The following is a 21,354-nucleotide window of genomic DNA, read 5'->3' on the forward strand; positions in this document are numbered from 1 at the left end:
CAGAAGAACAGCTGGAGCCTGTTCCCGATGTGAGCATGCACAGAGCTGTCAGGAGAAGGGAACAATTAAGGAACAAGGGTCGACTCGGAAGTAAAGGGAATGCTGAATGGCCTCTCCCATAGGAAATAAATAGTAGCGAAAGGGAAGTGATGTTTGCAGGAGACAATTAGTTCGTTTATTAGTGTGAAGATTTGCTTATCCGGGTTAGTGCCTCCCAGAGACTCCTTGCCAAGTATTTTGTTGTACAGCGTTGCACCTGGAAGCTATTGGCCTGGCAACTACCCAAGAACTGATAAGGTCTGTGGTTGCAATTCATCCTTGAAAGACTTTTTGCCAGGACTTTGCTGGATGTGAATGATAGGAATTCACATTAGCCAAATAAAAAGGGGCTTTTTTTTGAGGGGGGCGGGACAAAGAGTCTGTTTTGTGATTTGGGGAAGCCTAGGTCAGAACAGCATGATGCATTGAGTTGAAGCGAGTTGGGCAACATTCTGATGCCAATTGGCTTGGTTAGTTTGTTGTTTAAATTGTGCAAAAACAGCCACTGAGTACGCAGTCTTTGTAAGCCTTTACTTAATCCTGCCTAAGAAAATTAAGTTTCTGCAACAGAAAGTGACCATTGAAAGATTCAGCAAATCAGTCTGGCAGGGCTAAATTACAAAAACAGCAAATATTCTTTCTCTAATCTTGTTTGCTACAAGGTAATTGATTTACGACCGGTCACTTAGCAACCACTCGAATTTACAACGGACCCCTTCCCAAGTACTTACAAACTGGTTCTGCAGTTTCAGTGCCCCCCCCCAGGCATGAGACTAATTGTGTTACAGCTGTTTGCAGCATCTTACACTCACATGACTGTAAATTGTGATGTTTTTGCTGAAAAACGGCATTTACTTCCAGTTTTCAGCAAAAGTGCCCCATAATGAACAATGACTTTGCTTAACAACCACAAGGCTCACTTGATGATAGCCACACACAAAAAAAAAAACCTCTTGTAAATTCAAGTCGGTTAGATGATAACCTACTTTAACAACCATTATGACTTACAACTGTCCTAGGCAGGCTCCGTTACTCTTGTTTAGTTTAGTTTAGTTTATTGTTATTGCACTTCGTACAATGAAATTAAATGCCATCTGCAGTGTAACAATATAATTATAAAAATAAAACACAAACATACATCCTTCACATTCTATACAATTCAATTGAAAACCAATATTGCATTAATATTGCACTATATAGCAGACTTCAATATAGTTACTGCCTTATTGTAAGTTGACAACTGTTTGTATTACCTTTCCCCTCCCCCTCTTTTCCTGATAATACTGTTCCAAAAGTGTATCCTGTTTCCCCAAAAATAAGACATCCCCTGATAATAAGCCCAATCGGGCTTTTGAATGCATGCGCTAAAATAAGCCTCCCTCCAAAAATAAGCCCTCCCCAAAAGTATTTAAACACAGATCTGGAAATCAGGTAAGATGGCAAGAGGTGCCTCATCTTGCTCCATGCGCCCCAAAATAATAAGACCTCCCTGAAAATAAGGCCAAATGCTTATTTCGTTTGGCCTTATTTTATTATTAAAAAATGTAAGACAGGGTCTTATTTTTGGGAAAACACGATATTTGTCTTCAACTCAACTGAATTCAAAAAGGGAAAATGATTCTGATTTAAATTGTACTGTATGAGTGGGGAGCAATTTTGATTGCAATTTCAATGTTTGAAATGGAAAATATATATTTTAAAAAACTAACATTATCCAATGTGTATTACAGAGATCTGTCACTGCAGCCAAAACTACAAATAGCACATTAAATCAAGGGATGATGCGATAGGTGACAAACACGGGGAGAATTACAGTGAAGATCATTATGCTCCAGTTATCCATTTTGTTTTGTTTTGTTTTGGAAGAGATTATGCATACTTCTTCATCAGAGCAATTATTTCATTATACATGCGTTGGGGTGCATCCAGACCCCAGATGAAATCGAGGTGTGCCCAGTCTGGAATGGATTTATGGGAAACAAGGTGTTTGATTTGAGGCAATAAAATAGCAATATCTTTTGGATCTGAAAGTAAATCTTTTCCTCCGGTCCATACCACAGTTGGAACTGTCATATCTTTCACTTTATATAATGGAGGAGTAGGCTAGAAAATATATAAATACATAAAACAATACAAAAATTAATTAAAGCAACTGACTTTTTTTTAAAAAAAAATTAAAACATATAAATGGAAGCAGAGTTAGTATATTAAAATGAATTCTTTATAGTTCTTCGAAGGTTTACAAACATTAATAAATAAAACAAATTTGTATTATTATTTAGGGAGAACACGAAAACAACAATAAAATGAATGCAATGAAAATCAAGATCATTAAAATGATTTTAAGAAATAATTAAACGCTTGATGGAGTAAATCAAGTAGATCAAGTAGATCAAGTAGATGGAGCACTTTTGTCATTTTCTTAAATATTTGAAAGTGGGAGGGGCAACACCCTTTCCTAGGGCAACCACAACATAGCCAAGCAGCAAGAGGGATTTTCCGAAAGCTTCCCCTGCTGATCTAAACCAACTATCACAGGGCTGTCAAACTTGCATCGTCACAGCATCATCACGTGACATGTTGGGACTTCCCCCCTCCTTCGCTAAACTGGGCGAGGGCGGGGCTAACATGTGATGCATCTGGCCCATGGGCCACGAGTTTGACACTCCTGAACTATCAGATTCACAGTGGGACAATTGATCACTCAGATAGTAAGAGCTTAAGTCCTTTTGGATTTATGATTATTACTGCTTCCCCTTTTACATTGCTTCTTCCCCTCATAGGACTTTTAGGTTTTACTAATTCTTTACTAAATATTGGGAGTGTTATAAGCCATGCATGGCTTGTAACAGGGAGTGCATGTAAAGTGTCCTGACCTCAAAATGGGATGTTCTCTCATGAAGGCCCATCCTAATTCCATTCTTATATATATTCTAAGAGTTTTAGATATGGTCAGAATAAAATTAAAAAATCCTGATAGAATGTGTTTGTTTGCTTTCAGGACATGTGCCATTCTGATTGTCATCTGAAAATTTTAACATAACAAAAATAATCAGCTGTGAGCAAGGTGCTGAGGAATCATGTTGTCATGTCAAAACTAAATGTCCTGATTATAATTTTATCATGGCTTATTTATTTATTGTTTATTTATTTATTGGTTCGATTTATATGCCCCCCTTCTCCGGAGATTCAGGGCGGCTTACAATGCGTTAAGCAATAGCCTTCATACTTTTGTATATACCTGCTTAGTAGGGCTTTCGGCCTACTAAGCGGGGTTCATTTTTATACAAAGTCAGCTTATTGCCCCCACAAACCGGGTCCTCATTTTACCTACCTCAAAAGGATGGAAGGCTGAGTCAACCTTGAGCCTGGTGTATTTGAACTTGCAGTAATTGCAGGCAGCTGGTGCTATTTAACAGCACTTTAGTCTGCGGTGCCACCAAGGCTCTCTCCTTATTATGTTGTGCATGCATGAAATGTATATACCATAGTGACATAGGGACATCCATTGGGCTCAGTCCTTAAGTGCCTTTACTGTGCAAATTATTTTCAATAGCAATAGCACTTATATACCACTTTACAGCCCTCTCTAAGCAGTTTACAGAGTCAGACTCCTCATTTTACCCACTTCAGAAGGTTGGAAGACTGAGTCAACCTTGAGCGTGGTGAGATTTAAACTGCCAAATTGCAGGCAGCCAGCAGTCAGCAGAAGTAGCCTGCAGTACTGAACTCTAATCACTGCGTCACCGTGGCTAGTATAATCCAGAAACTTGCAGATAATTTGAAGAAATGAGTAAAGCTGATGCAACTTTGTAAGGTTTGCTATCGCAAGGAATAGGAATCCAGGTTTTGTAATTAGCAGGATATGATAAAGAAGTTGTAAACAACAGTGAAATAATGTAGTGAAAGAGAGATGAGATAAAGAGCTTCTTAGCAGACACAGACCATCCTGCAAGGATAGAATTGATCTCCTTAGGACAGAAAAATGGCTCCTCTGGAGCAGTGTTTCTGAAACTTGGCAGTGTTAAGATATGTGAACTTTGACTCCCAGAATTCCCCAGCTAAATGCTAGCTAGAGAATTCTTGGAGGACTCCACTGAGTAAGAGACATTTGACTCAGAGAGGAAACGGGTGTGGAAGGAATGGCCTAGACAAAGAATATAACAATGGGAGCAGTGATGGGTTTCAATTTTTTTTACTTCTGGCTCTGTGGGTGTGGCTTGGTGGGCGTGGCAGGAGAAGGATACTGTAAAATCTCCATTCCCTCCCCTTCAGCTGGGACTCAGGAGGCAGAGAATAGATGGGGGCAAGGCCAGTCAGAGGTGGTATTTACCGGTTCTCCGAACTACTCAAAATTTCCGCTACCGGTTCTCCAGAACTGGTCAGAACCTGCTATAACCCACCTCGGAATGGGAGGAAACAACAACAACAAGAACAAAAGTAAAAGATTTAAAGTCAGACAAGAACATAACTTGAGATGAGGAGAAAAAAGATAAAATGTTGAGGTAAGAGGAAGACAAAGATAATAAAGAGCAGCTAGACAACGTTTCTATTAAACACAAGGCAAAATTGCTCACTTGCTTGTATGTAAGAGTTAAAGGGAGAATACACAAAGCTTTCCTCAATTTCTGGGAGTGCCTGCTTGTAGCTTGGGTTCAAGAGAGGTGAATCCACCCTTGAAGGAAAGCAACCTATATATTAGCTGGAAAGATTGACACTAATCTTCACCAGCAAGAAGGTGAGGCGTATGCCTAGTAGGAAGAACATTCTCTGTTTGACAGTTGAGAGAAGAAACTGTGACTGGATAAAGTAACGCACAGCTGTGTGAATTTGGATTGTGGCTACCCCCAGATGAAGTACAGGAAAAATCAACAAGACTCAAGAATTCAGAGAGGAGGAGGAGAAACTTAAATAAGGTTATTGAATTGTGTGGATATCTTTGGGCTTTAAAATATATTTGGCTTTTTTTATGTGGATGGCAGAGCAAAATAAAGGAAGGGAAAGAAATTGCATTTGCCAAGCAGAGTATGAAGTAATGGAGGAATGGAATTCATTCCTATAGAGTTGTATAATTACTGATGTGTAAAAGTTATTCTTGAATTCTTTATGTAAATTGGGTTGTGTGGTTATTGTTCTAATTCAAGAAGTAGAACAGAGCTATTCAGAAAGTTCTGATTCTGAGTACTAGATATTTTCAACTGCAAGTATATCTTGAGCATTATTGGCTCAGAGAAGAAATATAATTGCCTCTTAGACTGCCCAGCTTGATATGAACATTTTGGTGAAATACTTGATGGGGGAAAAAAAGAGCTGGGAGAAATTTTGCTTGACATATCTCTGCAGGGGACTTCAGCTGTCAATTCCATGCCCGATGGTCCCCCTGCAGGGGACTTCAGCTGTCAATCCCATGTCAATCCCATGCTTCTGATTTTGAAGCAGAGCTTCGCTAACAGTTTCTTATTGCTGCTGGGACCATCAGGATTCCATCTCCACCTTACCCTTACAGATAGGACTATCTGATTATACCCAGAAAGTTAGATTCATTACAATGAATCGACAATAGACAAGTGTTCATGAAAAATTAAAACTCAGTTAAAAACAACATTCCTGATGTAGTTGTGATTCATCTCCAAATTCTCTGGAATAACTTGGCTTCAACTAGCAATCTGAAGGCTATTAATATTGGAGAACATCTTGTCTCCATGAGGAAGCTATTTCAGAAGATGATGGCCATCGGAGAAAAATAACACTTCCCTCTTACTTCCTGGAATTGGGATCCTACTAATAGTTTCTCAGGGAAAGGCACCTCGGATGGGTTGAATCAGATTGGGTGAGATAGTCAAAGGTACCAGGTGTCTATGAATTATTTCTCCCCACATACATTTTCTTTGCTTTAATTTTTTTCAAAATTTGTGCCTATAAATAAACAAATATTGCCATACCTGATTGTGCTTCTTTTTATTCTTCCTCTCATCACCCCAGTCAAAACCCTTGAATAATCCACAACGAAAAATCTAGCAATAAAGCAAGGGATGAAATGAAATACACTATTAATGAATTAGTAATGATTAATTGCAGTCATACAGGTACTGTTGCCTATTGAATGTTGAAGTTATAATGGGTCTAAAAACCCTGGCAGTAGAAGAGTAGATCTGAACACACCCAAACTTTATGTTCATGAGAAATTCAACACATTTGCCTAGTAATCTCATTCTACTATTCTACTATTTTTGAGGAGACAGGTATTATTGCAATATAAAAATCTGATTCAACTAGAATTTGACCTAGAGTTACAGAACCAGCTTGCTTTAAAAGTTGATTTACTCAATTCAATTGGACCTCCATCAAAATGCAAAGTTGAATTATTAGCTCTTTCAATTGAAACTTCTTGTTTGACTAAAATTCTTCCTTCAAGTCATATGCAAAAATGTCTAGCCCAGTGGTGGGTTGCCCCTGGTTCAGACCAGTTCTATAGAACCGGTAGTAAAACCGGCAGGAGGCTCCGCCCACCAAGGAAGCTTCTGTGCATGCGCCAAAGCACACGCGAGCGAAGCAAACGTGTGTGCGCGGCCCCGTTGCAAACTGGTAGTAAAGGTAAGTATAACCCACCCCTGGTCTAGCCCTCCAGTTCCAGCTGTCCACCAAGAACCAACCTTAGGGGGGGGGGAAATCACCTGAAAGCAAGGAGGTGGTGATTTCCAAAATGTCATGAGGTTGACCACAACTATACAATAAAGGCTTTCTTTGTTTTATATGTGTTGTATGTGATACATGTAAGGAGTGGGTCTGCACATTCAGTCTTGACTCTTTTGACACCTTCCTGAGGATGTTCCTGCCTGATAGCATTAGTCCGAGATTCATATAAGTCTGATATGAAGGGCAATGCATGAATTTTTGCTCATTATGTTTCTTGACTGCTTTCCACCCAGCTTTAAAACAGCTTGGGGTACAAGAATATTTTGCAAATCTGAAATAGTGCTACTGCTTATACTGTCTGTTGGAAGGCTCTTCCCCCTCAGTTTGTCTATTTATAAATATGAAACTCTTAGAGAGAATCCCCTTATTTCTTTGTTGGTAAACATAAAATTCAACACAAAAATAGTTTTATCGTGAAAGCAACTGCCTGCGAAGGCTCCCGGATTGGGGCTGAAAGGCAAAAACAGAAGCAGTATGCTCCGTCTCATAATTGGGTAGACCAGGTTGCCCTGATAGACTGGTCTCACCAGGAAAAAAACCTCTCAGAGAAAGCATAGGCTTTTGGTGTTCTTTCATAAATAAATAAAATAAATAAATAATTTTATTTCTATACCGCCCTTCTCCCGAAGGACTCAGGGCGGTGTACAGCCAATTTAAAAACACAACACACAACAATAATTAAAAATTAAAATAATTACATAGATTTGGCCGATTTAAAACCCCAAACATTTAAAATACCCCAATTAAAATTATTAAGTTGATAGCCCTGCCTGGCGGAACAACAGGGTCTTCAGTGCGCAACGAAACACTCGGAGGTCGGAGATCTTGCGTATTTCATCAAAGAAAAATAAGATATATAATGTATAATATAAGGCATGGCTCAACATAGGAGAACAAACACATCAGGGCTGGATTCAGCAGTCCATCTGCATTTAAAAGGAACAGGCCACTCTTTTGAAGACAACAAAATCCATATTTTGGACAGAGGGGATCATTGATTTGAAAGAGGGGTCAAAGAGGCCATCTATGTCAAAATTGAACAGCCCTCTCTCAACAGAAGGGGAGGATACAACATCATCTATCTCCAATCTACAACACAGTCCTTTCAGCAGTTCCAAGAAGGTTTATTTATTTATTTTATTTATTGGTTTGATTTATATGCCGCCCTTCTCCGGAGGCTCAGGGCGGCTTACAATGTGTTAAGCAATAGCTGTCATACTTTTGTATATACCTGCTTAGTAGGGCTTTCAGCCCCCCAAGTGGTGTTCTTTTTACACAAAGTCAGCTTATTGCCCTCACAATCTGGGTCCTCATTTTACCTACTCGAAAGGATGGAAGGCTGAGTCAACCTTGAGCCTGGTGAGATTTGAACTCACAGTAATTGCAGGCAGTTGGCAGCACTTTAACAGCACTTTAGCCGCTGCGCCACCAAGGCAGTGGGTTCCATACCCATTTGCACTACTCAGGTGACCCTGAGGACACAGATAAACCTCCAAGTGGCCTCAACAACTCTCTAAAAGAATGCAAATGACCAGCTGTCTGCAAGAAATAGAAATCCTCCCATTCCCTACCATCCAGTCAGAGCTGAAGAAGCTTCTTGAATGAGAAGCGAAACGTCTTCAAACAAAAAACAAAAAGTCCAATTGCCTCCTGAAAAAAAAGCACCTTTGGGACACTGAGATGACTGGATGACTGAGAATCTCCAGAGTCAAGGCATATAATGCCTTGATTCATAACTTGTGTGAAAGTGAAAAGCAATGATTTCCCTCTTGAAATAATTTTACTGTTCTTACTTTTAAAGTTTAAGCTCCCCCCCTCAACCAGCCTCAAAAATAAATAAATAAGTAATTACTTATTTAAAAATACAAGATCATATTTGCCTATGTCCTTTTGTTATTGTTACTATAGATCTGTGTTTTCAGACTTGGGAACTTTTACGATGTGGGGACTTCAACTCCCTGCTAGCCTGAGGAATTCTGAGATGTTAAAGTTGCCAAGTTTGCACATTTTAAGGTTGCCACATTTAAAAAATACAGCCATATTTTGCACATTTGTCACCTTCTTCTCTCCATTGTTTATTCACATTTACTTTCCCTAATCTCGAGCCAATCATACCACTTAATGTGCAAAATATTGTAAATGAAGAAAATTAAAAATAAAGGGACGATAAAGATAATGATAATAAAGGATGGGAAAAATGGGGAATGTATATAGTAGAAAGTAAGAGGAACGAAACTGATATGTAAAAAGAAACACATATCATGTGTTTGTGTTTTGTATGTTGTGTTGTGTTGTGTTGTTGTGGTAAAACCAATAAAAAAAAATACGGCCATAGATCAGGATTGTCAAACTCGCGGGCCCCGGGCCGGGATGCGTCACACGCTGACCACGCCTATGTAGCGTGGTGTAGCAAAGGGGAAAAAAGTCACAATACATCACATGATGATGCCATGACAACACAAGTTTGACACCCCTGCCATAGATGATGCCTCAATTGCACAAATGGGTAATGCCATTCTAAAACAGCATTCTCCAACCTTTCCGGGTTGGTGGCCCAGTGCGGGTGGGGAAGGGGAAATGGTTTTGTGTGAGGAGCAGGTCTGTGCAAATTTATTTGTGAGAGTAGGGCTGTGAGTGCCGGCGCCTACCATTTACATGCAGGAGTGGGTTCTAAATTTTTTTATTACCGGTTCTGTGGGCGTGGCTTGATGGTCATGTGACAATTATTTAGGATTTAGCAGAAATACAGGTCTACCAGGCTTTTAACTGCTTGCAGAGCTGTACCGGTCTACCCATTTATTTTTGCAGGCAGTGGTCTACTCATGTATTTTTGCAGGCACTGGTCTACCCATTTATTTTTGCAGGCACTGATCTACTCATTTGTTTTCTTTTAACACTGATCAGCTGTAGGGCGGCCCTTTGAAGCCCCACGGCAAGAGTTTAAACAGTTTTTTTTCCCTCTAGCCATCAGCTGGGACTCAGGAGGCAGCAATAGATTGGGGATGGGGCCAAATAAAAGGTAAGAATAACGCGGCGGGGCGGGGGGGTGGGGGGCAGCAGAACCGGTTTGGTGACATCATATCGTCACCGCTACCGGCTCAGCGGAACTGGGCCGAACCAGGAGGAACCCACTACTGCTCACATGGGACAATTGCGAATAGACCACAGCCTGGTAGAGGGCCATGACCCACAGGTTGGGGACCCCTGTTCTAAAGTATCATTTCTTAACCAGCAATAATATTGCAATAAGCAAAGATACCTGGCTCCAGTGCAATATAGTTTGTACTGATGTTCCAGCTGGTGTTCGGGCCACATATATGTTTATTCGGCTCTAAAGGGAGGGAAGAAGAAAGGAAATTTTAGTCTCCTCGAAATGACTCAAAACACATTTCTAAATAAATGTTCTTCAAAGTTTTAGCTGAAAATGACATTAAATATTTCAGAAGTATAAAAACCAGTACCTAATTAGGCCCTACTCAATGGATATCATAGTCTTTAAAATGATTTGAAATGTACTTAGATCTATTATCCTTGCATAACTTATTAATTATTCTTTCTTCATCTTGTTTATGTCTACATTACATCTGGTGGATACAGTTAAAAAACAAAATTGAAGTTATTTAAATTAAGGTATATTTTAACATGGTTTTGGTTAAATAAATGTGCATCTATGGTATTTTTTGAGCAAAGGTTGCAAGCAGCAATACTCACCATATTTATATTTCTCCTGTTATCACCACCAAGATAGAAAAAGATGTTTCCACAAACACTAGTGAATGGACGCCGGCTGCAGAAAGTAGCAAGAGCCTTTTTAACTAGCCACTTCTGGGGAAGGAATTCTCTTTTGCCAAACATAGTCTACAAAATACCAATAAAAATTAAATTAAAAAATCTGCCAGATGAAGTAATATGTAGTTCTTTTCATGTCTGAACATTCTTCATGACTTCTGCTATTAGTACATGGTTACAGTAAAGGAATTATGTGAATAGAAGGGCAGAAAACGTAAATAGGCACCAGTTTTAATGGATGATACTTAGCATTAGGTGAAAAGGAAAGTTTCTCTCTATGTGGAAAGGCATAGGTAAATAATACACAGGATATGATGTAGAACCAGAATGTGATTTTGAATATTTTGATTAATCAAGAACATGAGTATTTCAAATAGTTTGCGTGATACCTGAAGCAATAAATATTTATTTTATTTATTTTATTTGTCTTTATCCCACTTTTATTAACTTTTATAAATAGCTCAAGTCAGCAAACTTAGTTAATATTCCTTCCTCCTTCTACAGGTAGTCCTCCCCACATGACAACAATGGAGCCCAACATTTCTCTTGTTAAGTGAATTTTGCCCCATTCTACGATCTTTCTTGCTACAGATTCATTCAGTGAATCATGGGAGTAGATTAGTTAGTAACCCAGCTGTTTAGTGAATCCAGTTTTCCCATTGACTTTGCTCGTCAGAAGGTCGCAAAAGGTGATCATATCACCCCGGAACACAGCAACCGTCATAAATATGAACCAGTTGCCAAGCATCTGAATTTTGATCACCTGATTATGGGGATGCTGGAAAGCAGTGGTGAAATCCAAATTTTTTTACTACTGGTTCTGTGGGTGTGGGTTGGTGGGCATGGTGTAGCTTGGTGGGCGTGGCAGGGGAAGGATACTGCAAACTTTCCAGTCCCACCCCACTCCAGGGGAAGGATACTACAAAATCCCCATTCCCTCCCCACTCCTGGGGGAAGGCTATTGCAAAATCTCCATTCCCTCCCCACTCTGGGGCCAGCCTGAGGTGGTATTTGCCAGTTCTCCAAATTACTCAAAATTTCCACTACCGGTTCTCCGAACTGCTCAAAATTTCTGCCACCAGTTCTCCAGAACCTGTCAGAACCTGCTGGATTTCACCACTGCTGGAAAGGTCATAACTATGAAAAATGGTTACAACGACACTTTTTTTTCAGTGTCATTGTAATTTCAAACAGTCACTAAATGAACTGTTGTAAGTAGAGGAGTATCTGTATTTGCTCCACACCAACAATCCCGTGAGGTGAGTTGGGTTGATACAGAATGCCTGGCCCAAAGTAATTCAGCCACCTTATTAACATTATACTAGTCCATTCAGGAATTGTATTACATTCAAAGGGCTATTTCTCCAGAAAGCATCACATGATAACACTCTTATTCATTATTTGTTTAATATAATCAATGTACAGTATATGGTCACCAGTTTGCTGGAGTTGTTCTTGGAAGCTAATAGAACATTCAAATAATAATTAACAAAAATAAAACGCAAAGATCTATTCTGGCCTTAGATTCATTGCACAACTTCCCAAAGGCTGCATTAGACTTCTACATCACTTGTATGTCAGGGAACATATGCATCTTTTGTTTGGAGATGATTGCATAGCTATTGCATGTATACTTCTGCAAATAGTAATAGCACTTATATACCACTTCACAGTGCTTTACAGCCCTCTCTAAGTGGTTTACAGAGTCAGCATATTGCCCCCAACAATCTGGGTCCTCATTTTACTGGCCTCGGAAGGATGGAAGGCTAAGTCAACCTTGAGCCAGTGAGAACTGAACTGCCGAACTGCTGGCAGCCGGCTGTCAACTGAAGTAGTCTGCAGTACTGCATTCTAACCACTGCACCACCACGGCTTGTTAATTTTAATGTTCTGGCTAGGGAGCGCTCAAACAACAAAGTACCAACAGGAAGTCAGATCAACCAATCAACATGCAGGATGGGCATCTCCGCACAACCTGTCGTTGAGATTTGGGAGGTGCGCATCAGTGGTGGGTTGCTCCAGGTTCGGTCCAGTTCTATAGTGGTAAAACCAGTGGGAGGCTCCGCCCACCCACCACGACATCATCATGGGTGATCTGTGCATGCGCAGAAGCTTCTGCGCATGTGCATGAGCGGTCCTGTTGCGAACCGGTATTAAGGTAAGTAGAACCCACCCCGGTGGGCATGTCAGTCTGTCTCTAGCCGTTTGCAATCTACGCTTTCCGATCAACCCCTTCATAGTGTAGATGAAGTGTAGTGTAGTCATATGCGTTGATGCCTACACACAGCTGCAGACAAGTCCAAATCAAGCTTGTGACAAGCATCTTTAATAAACACTCTGGTCTTGTGTCATATAAAGCTTTAGAGGTGATAACCAGTTTCTTGAATTGTACCTGGAAGCCTACTCTAAATCAGAGTTCATGAGGTAATGGTGTTACCTAAGCATATCATGGTGCACATATAATTGCCCATGTTGTTAAATTTTAGAGCAACTGCAGCATGCTGACAGTCTTCAAGGTCAGGTCCATGTGCAGCTCATTGCAGCAATACATCACAGAGGTGAATAAGGCTTGTATAACCATGAGGAAGAACTGGTGGAATTATCATCCCAGTCAAAATTGGGCAAAGGCCCTCTTAGCCAGACCTGCCACTGTGGTTGTATGCCACATAGACAGGGGCATCTATTCTGGTAGTCAGAAAAATCAAGGTGGCAATCCTGATTAAGATTGTGTTTGCGTGTCATGTATAAAAGGATATCCTTTTGATTGTGAAATTCTATGTGACTTCTATTTTCAGTTTGCTGACCATAGTCTGTGATGCCTCTACATAAAGAAAAAAGACTACTAAAACCTAGTGAAAATTTTAAATTAAGGATATGTCCTTTAATGACTCTTTGGATGAACAGGAATTGGAATAAAATATGAACTTACCCAAAGGAACCTCTCTGGCAGATGAATAAGTTTTATTAAAGGGCTTTTGGCATACTTAAGTCTAGTCACAGGGCCTAAGGCAAAAAACATCTTGATCTTCTGAGCCAATTCTGGCATCATTGAGAATGCTATAAATCCTGAGAAAAATTCAAGAAGGGAAAAAAAAAATTTTTTAAAGAAGGAATAAAATTCACCACCTTCCTTCCCATCCTGTTTAGTTTGCACAGTAACATTTCAATATATTGGGCATATCTATTTTAATACTTAGTAGGATTTTATGGATGCCCTTTTGTATGACTACATTTTTCTGACACAGTGCTCACATAACATACACAGAGAGGGCGGGAGGGAGAGGAAGAGATGGAGAGAGAGAGAGAGAGAGAGAGAGAGAGAAAGAGACAGAGAGAGAGACACACACAGAGAGACAGAGAGACAGAGAGAGAGACACACACAGAGAGAGAGAGAGAGAGAGAAGCAGTGACGTTCTGAACAAAGAAGCTCTATCTACAATATAGACTATTGTAAAGATTTTGCACCTGACAAACTGATGCAAAGAACCAGGACTACACACTGAATTCAAAGCACAAAAGACTTTTTAAAAAATAATTCTTATAAGACAAGAATCTGGCCAACTAAAGATCAAAACTAAATGGGTGCTAGATAAAAGTCAACAGAATTCACAGGAGTTGGACTTGAGTCTGCTGTGGCTACAAAGGATTGCAAACTGACTGTCTATGGAGATTCTCAATCATCCAGGTCATGGTTGTCCCAAAGGCACTTTCCCAAGAGGCAACTAGACTTTCTGGGTTTTTTTGAAGACGTTTCGCTTCTCATCCAGGAAGTTTCTTCATCTTCTTGGATGAGAAGCGAAATGTCTTCAAAGGAAAACCAGAAAGTTCAGTTGCCTCTTGAAAAAGCGCCTTTGGGATGATTGCAAACTCAGACCTTTCAGCTGAGCCTGCTCATCTCCTGCACAAACTTTCTTTTAATTTTCAAACATTGTTTGAAACATCTTATGTACAAATTCTCTTGTAGAATACTCAGTTTATTCCAGGCACCAAATGAACTCATAGAATGAGACACAAGGCTGAACAAATGCCAAGGACATCCGTAGGTGAGTATTAAAATAAATACAGATAGTAAGTGCCACTCTCTGACTGTAACTATCATCTTGCTTTTTTAGACCAATATATCTCAGACACCCCTCAATGTTCTTCCATACTATACTATATCAGCTTCATGCTGCCCTAAGAAATATGCATTTGAGATTTATTATCGTCAGTTGTCCTCATCCATAGCATGAATGGCAAGTTGTCCTCATCTGTGTAAAAAGGGATCTGATTAGGCAAGATCTCTCTTAGATCCTTTTTTATATGGAGGAGCTGTCCCCACATATATCTGGTACATGATAGCAAGAAAGGTAATGACCATTCATGTTACTGAATGGTGGACAAGGGTAATTCATGGGCACATTCATTCAAAGGAAACATTTGAATTGACTCTTGATAATGGAAAGTTTTAACTAAAAAAATAACCAAACCAAAACACTTTCTTTATTGTAATGCTTTCAAATTAAAAGTCTTTAAAATGGTTCTCTTTACACAAACTATTTTTGATCCAGTTGTAAAGCTTTTATATTTGGGGGGAGGGTGATAGAAGCCTAATTTTCCTAGTGTAAAAGTTACTGTTGGCTCAGTTTGCTTCACTTGTGGGTTAGCCAATAATCACACTAAATGGGTAGGAACATTTTAAAAACTTTATTTCTGAGCAGAGGTAAAGAATTTATACTCAGGACTAACATCTCTAAGCAAGCGCACTGCTTCACCTCATAACAGGTATTATTAATACACTTCATATATTCCATCAGCAATTCTGATTGGCTGGCTAAATTCACCTCACCTCACACCTTATCTTTTGGCAGACTTTCTTCTATCTCAGGGAGATTATCCTAGCTTCCTCATACGGATGCTGAATAGCTTATATAACCTTTTTTCCAGAGATTCAGCCAGTTCAGACCGGTTCGGGCGAATTGGTAGTTATGGCCAGTGGCTGGGCCCAGCCACCACCACCCCAGCACTATCCCATCCTATATAATCGCCATATTTTTAACACAGCGCGCATGTACGCAAATGGTGCACTCACATTTTCAATTCTGGGTGAATTGAATTAACCAGTTGTTAAATTATGTGAAGCCCACCTCTGCCTTTTTCCTGCCTAGCAACTTCTAGAATCTTCTTTGGTGCCATCATTATCGGTAGTTTTGCTATTCAGTGACATAAAAGTGACAGAACTGAAGAAAGGTATAGCAAAGTTTTTGGAGGGAGGGGGAAGCAAAATATCTGGAAGGTTAAAGGTGTCACCTGAACCCTTTGGCCCTTTTTTGTTTTTAGCACCAATAGTAGCAGCCTGTATTCTTCCCAATAGGCCTCTTTTAGGTTCTTTGAAACTCTAGCCCAGGCCAACTTTGACAAGGGAGCGTGGGGTAATGGAGCAATACAGTCGCAAAATGAAGATAATATCACAATGAGGAAAAAAAATATGAGTACCCTGCTTCAGTTCTTTTCATGAAAGCTTCAAAGGAATGCTACTAGTGGGGCTTACAATTGTATTTCTGACCTGAATGAAATGAGAACTATCAAAACTTTCAAACAAGGTGCAAATCCAGTGTAATACTACTTTAATATTAATCTTCTCCCTCCTGTTTTCTCTTTCCTCATAGTATGAAATTCCTCCATAGCTCAACTGCTGTAACACAAATGGTTGTACCACACTACATATCAGTTTTTCTTCATTTACATACCTATTGTAGCACCCTGTGAGTGGCCAACATAGTACAACTGTTTTTCGCCAGTTTTCTGTAGAATGAAATTGAGGACAGCTGGAAGATCATACTTTGCCATTTCATCAAAGCTAGGGAAAGATACAAGACAAAAGAATTGAATTCAGGAATGAATTTAACAATCTGATTGGGATTCTGAAGGAAACCAAAATAGTGAGTGAAATAAAGTGGGAACAGTATATACAATAGTTGTCCTCTAGATAATGTATCAAAAATGCCTATTCCATATTAGCTTCATATGGAAACATATTCCACAATTCTGAAGAAATTGTTTGTAGAACTGAACATGTACCAACATTACAATATTGAATATACAATATGGATTACAAAAATGGATTCATCCCTAGAAGCAAATACCAGATCTCATTGAATTATTTTGGATCTTAAATTATTTATAGCATGAGATGGAAATTATTTTCTCTTTTCATTCCATTTCCCTGCTGCAAAATACCAAGATTGCAACAATAATAGGACAACAATAGGAGCCTGGATAGCTCAACAGACAGAGCTCTGTAATTTAACACCAGCTGTCTGCAATTAAAGTAAGATCGAATCCCGCCAGGCTCAAGGCTGACTCAGCCTTCCCTCCTTTCTAAGGTAGGTAAAATGAGGACCCAGTTTGTGGGGGCAATAAGCTGACTTTGTATAAATATACAAAAGTATGAAGGCTATTGCTTAACGCATTGTAAGCCGCCCTGAGTCTCCGGAGAAGGGCAGCATATAAATCAAATTAAAAAAAATAAAAATAAAAAAATAAAATATACCTGAAAGCCCAAAATTCATCTTCATTCACAGACAGATTTTGGTGACTTCTGGACCAAGTATTTCCCCTGCTGTTTCCAATCCAAACATCATATCCAGCATCTGCGAGGATGAAACCCAAACTGTTGTGGGCGAAGTTGATAATCCAGTTGCTTCCATCTCCTAGCAAACCATGCTGGAGAAATGCTACAGGTTTCCTACCTGAAAAAAGAATATAATATTTTACTTAAGATATTAAAATTATTTTGTTTTACTAGGAATAAATGCGTCAAAAGAATGGAATGTGGGGAAAATTGTGATTTATCTATGTAGTATATATTAGGTTGGACTAGGATTCAATTTATCTGGACAATTCTCATCTATTCACTCATAAAGATAGTCGCAGATATGTGCTTCATTTTTTCCTTATATGTTTCTACCTTATCCCTATGTTATATCAATTTATCTCACCAAAATCCATTTGATAGTTTCTGCCAGATGGAATTCTGTTCAAGGTAAGAATATAGCCATCTGCTGTCATCACTTTGTACTCCTCGCTTAGGTAGCCTTTATGGATGATAAGTTCATTCTGCAACAGAGTAAAAAATAAACCAACAATTCAAATTTAAAGAATTTGTGGCACTATCTAATCTCATCTTTTGGAATTATGCTTTATGTATCTGCATCTGAGCACTGAGCAATTATTAGAGAAATAAAGTTTTAGGAAACTGATAGCAAGTTGCAAGGATAAATTCTTTTGTCCCACAATTCTTCTGCTTCTCTCTCTTTTAGGGCTTTTATAATGTTTTATAATAAATATAAAACACTATAAATATTTTAGTTTCCCCCTCATTTTCTAGATAGTATTTTTTCCCTTAGGAGTCATAAAACTAATGATTGAAACAATAGCATATTATGAATCTTTTTAAAAATAAATATTAACTAGAAAGATCTGAGGGAAGATGGATGATCAATTGATGGGGACATATTATTTTGTCCCACATTGTAAACCCTTCTCGAATCTGGAGTAATTGGGCTTAGGTGAAAATCATGAGAATGACCTGAATCTCTATCATCCATAGAAGATCATTTGAATAAAGAGATAAATATAGTGTGATGTTTTATATTCTATGTTTCTACAGATTTGATGTCATTTATTCAGCTTTCATCAGGTCTATGCGAAATGCTTAGTTGGCTTTAGATTATTTAGTGTAAGGTTGCCTTGATTTATATTCATAAAGTGGGAAGGAAAGGCATAAGGATCTTGAAGATGTGTGCATTTGATACACTTCCAAGACCTTTAAACATGCTTTCAACAGAAGATGGAAATGAGTATCACATCTCTCTTACCTTACCTTTTGGATAACTAAATAGAACAACTCAGTGGTGGGATTCAGGCAGTTCACACCACTTCAAGAGAACCAGTTGTTAACTTTCTGAGCAGTTTGGCAAATTGGTTGTTGGAAGAAATCATTAGGGCAGAGAACCGGTTGTTAACTTACTTGAAGCCCATCACTGGAACAATTCCTTAAGCCACTGGCTGTTTTGATGTATGAAATGTAGACTGAATGAAGCAATCAGAATAGAGCAGAGTTGGATATATTGCTACATATATTAAATACATCCTTTAAAAAAATAGGGAAAGAAAATCAATCATGTAAATTGATAAATGATATTTGATTTGGAAATCCCAGGAGATAATGAGTCTAACTTTAAAAATATGAGAAGCACATTTAAAATCAAGCATCATATTAATTTTCCATCAATAGTGAAAGGCAACTTACAATATTCATAAAGCCTTCTGAATTTGTAGCTCTCTTTGTTCTTATTAGTTTTGAGTAGGCAAATCCATGAATCAGGCATATTGTAATAATTAATGCCTGCATCCTGTGCCTGTTTAACAAAAGATATAGATTTCTTAATGACTGTGCTACATATAACATAATGAAACAATTTTTCTTGTTAAAAAGCTGTATGACCACAACCATTCTAATGGCTACCGTTCAAGGTATAAATAAAAGTCTTTTGCAGCTGCTTGCTAAAATGATCATTTTGTATAATTCCAAAAACTTGCTTCCTTATTTTTCATAGAAACTAAAAAATGCACTCAAAAGTAAGTATTAAAAAAATTATCCTAAGGTTTAGATAGATAGATAGATAGATAGATAGATAGATAGATAGATAGATAGATAGATATAGATATAGATATAGATATAGATATAGATATAGATATAGATATAGATATAGATATAGATATAGATATAGATATAGATATATAGATATGTTCCTTCGGGTCAGTTCTACTTCTTATCAAGATAACAGTGATATTTCTGTAATGTATGCATATCTGAGCCTGGATATCTATACAAGACAACAGAACTTTTGATTCATTTTAGTTTTATAAGAAGAATAACTGTACATAGAAAAAAAAAATATTTAGGCTACCCAGAGGAAAACCAGGGAACAATAAAATCTCACCTAACCCCCCTTCACTTTTGTTTGAAAATACTTTTTCTCTTTTCTAGAAACAACTACAAATGGGAATCTATATCCATTCATTTCATTCATATGAATGAACCTATAGGATGAACTTCTAATTAAAGAAGAATAAGAATAAAAGAATAAGAGTAATAATAAGAACTGAAGCATGTCTTGCAGATCAATAAATACATTGAAATATCAGAACAATGTCATATATATTCAACAGTCATATTACTCTAATAATAATAATTTATTAAACTTTTACGCTCAATTTATTCTGAATAACTCTGGAAAAATGGTAAAAGATGTATCTATGTGCTCTGCTAATTAAAGCTCCCTCTCCTTATTCTTTTCTCTCACTATCTGAAGAATAACTAAAAAAAAAAACATCAGATAAACCATATAATTCCCTTTATAGCTGGTGGTAGTCCTTTCATCTTTAAAATTCTAAGAAAGACACAGATAACTTCACAAGGAAAAAAAGAAATAAATTAGTTATCAACATTCCTTTTGCTGTTGTACAAGATATGATTGTTATACTTACTGGTTTTAATATTCACTTGCTCCTCCAAAAGTTTCAGATGTTGAGATGGTGACTCTTGACACAATATTTATACCAGAAATGTAAGATAAAGGTTATAGAGAAGTTACAACATTTAACTCTTCCTTGGAAAGCATTTAGTGGTAACATCTCTTTCCATCTCTTCCCTTTCAGCTGCTTTTTCAATTTAGCAATATTGAAAGGAATTCATTGAAGACCAGATTTGCTTACATTTTTAGGACTGTTGTAGGTTAGTGAGATGTTCAAGTGACTTCAGAGAGAATTGGAACACTGAAGGGAAGGAATTTCAAATGCGAACATTTTGTCTCATTCCATGGCTTTCTAATCAGGAGAATATGCTTGTTCCTACAGTTTTTCCAATACATTCCCTATGTGAGCACTGCAAAGAACAGACTATCCATAAAACTTCAAGGATTCACTATGCTTCCTTCCACGCTTTGCTTCCTTTCTCTGGCTAAGCATTTTCCCACAAGCACAGGGTCACTTTTCATTTCGGATTTTATTTTATGTCCGAGTGTTGATCCGTTGGTTGCATCAGGAATCGACTGATCAGCTTGTTGCCCCAGCCTGACCTGAGGGACTGAGAGAGAGTAACTGACCCAAAGTCACCCAGCTGGCTTTCAGGCCTAAGGTGGGACTCATAGTCTCCTGGTTTGTAGCCTGGAGCTTTAACCACTAGACCAAACTGGCTCTCTCAATGATTCACTTTGAGGTTGCTTGATATCCTGACATCTAGGCTCACAGCCCCAGTGTGTTCTATTACTGGCAGGTTTGCAAAACATATTATCCTCTGTTTCCATACTTCCACCTCTCACAATATTAGACAACACAGTATCAACAGTAGAGACCTTCAAATTTCTAGGTTCTACCATATCGCAAGATCTAAAATGGACAGCTAACATCAAAAACGTCATCAACAACAAAGAATGTTCTTTCTGTGCCAACTCTAAAAGATCAAACTGCCCAAGGAGCTGCTGATCCAGTTCTGCATTGAGTCCGTCATCTGCACCTCTGTAACTGTCTGGTTTGGTTCTGCAATCCAACAAGACAGACACAGACTTCAGAGGATAATTAGAACTGCAGAAAAAACAATTACTACCAGCCTGCCTTCCATTGAGGACCTGTATACTGCACGAGTTAAAAAGAGGACTGTGAAAATATTTACAGACCTCTCACATCCTGGACATAAACTGTTTCAACTCCTACCCTCAAAATGACACTATAGAGCATTGCACACCAGAACAACTAGATGCAAGAACAGTTTTTTCCCGAACGCCA

At 38.4% G+C, this 21,354-nt stretch overlaps 1 protein-coding gene across 1 annotated transcript; it reads right to left on the reverse strand.

Annotated features, from left to right (window-relative positions):
* Nucleotides 1-1,077: 1,077 nt before the first annotated feature.
* LOC117673160 (lipase member M-like) lies at nt 1,078-20,175 on the reverse strand. The gene is made up of 10 exons (XM_034430356.3): nt 20,059-20,175; nt 18,818-18,926; nt 17,505-17,622; nt 17,057-17,255; nt 16,254-16,363; nt 13,454-13,590; nt 10,447-10,593; nt 9,995-10,066; nt 5,982-6,053; nt 1,078-2,142 (listed from the first exon to the last, which is right to left on the reverse strand). The coding sequence occupies exons 2-10, from the start codon at nt 18,917-18,919 to the stop codon at nt 1,909-1,911; spliced, it is 1,191 nt and encodes a 396-aa protein (XP_034286247.1). The 5' UTR covers nt 18,920-18,926; nt 20,059-20,175; the 3' UTR covers nt 1,078-1,908.
* Between the last annotated feature and the right edge of the window lie 1,179 nt (nt 20,176-21,354).

This window comes from Pantherophis guttatus, chromosome 6, assembly GCF_059756535.1.
Source record: "Pantherophis guttatus breed Tessera chromosome 6, ASM5975653v1, whole genome shotgun sequence".
NCBI classification, from domain to species: Eukaryota; Metazoa; Chordata; class Lepidosauria; order Squamata; family Colubridae; genus Pantherophis; species Pantherophis guttatus.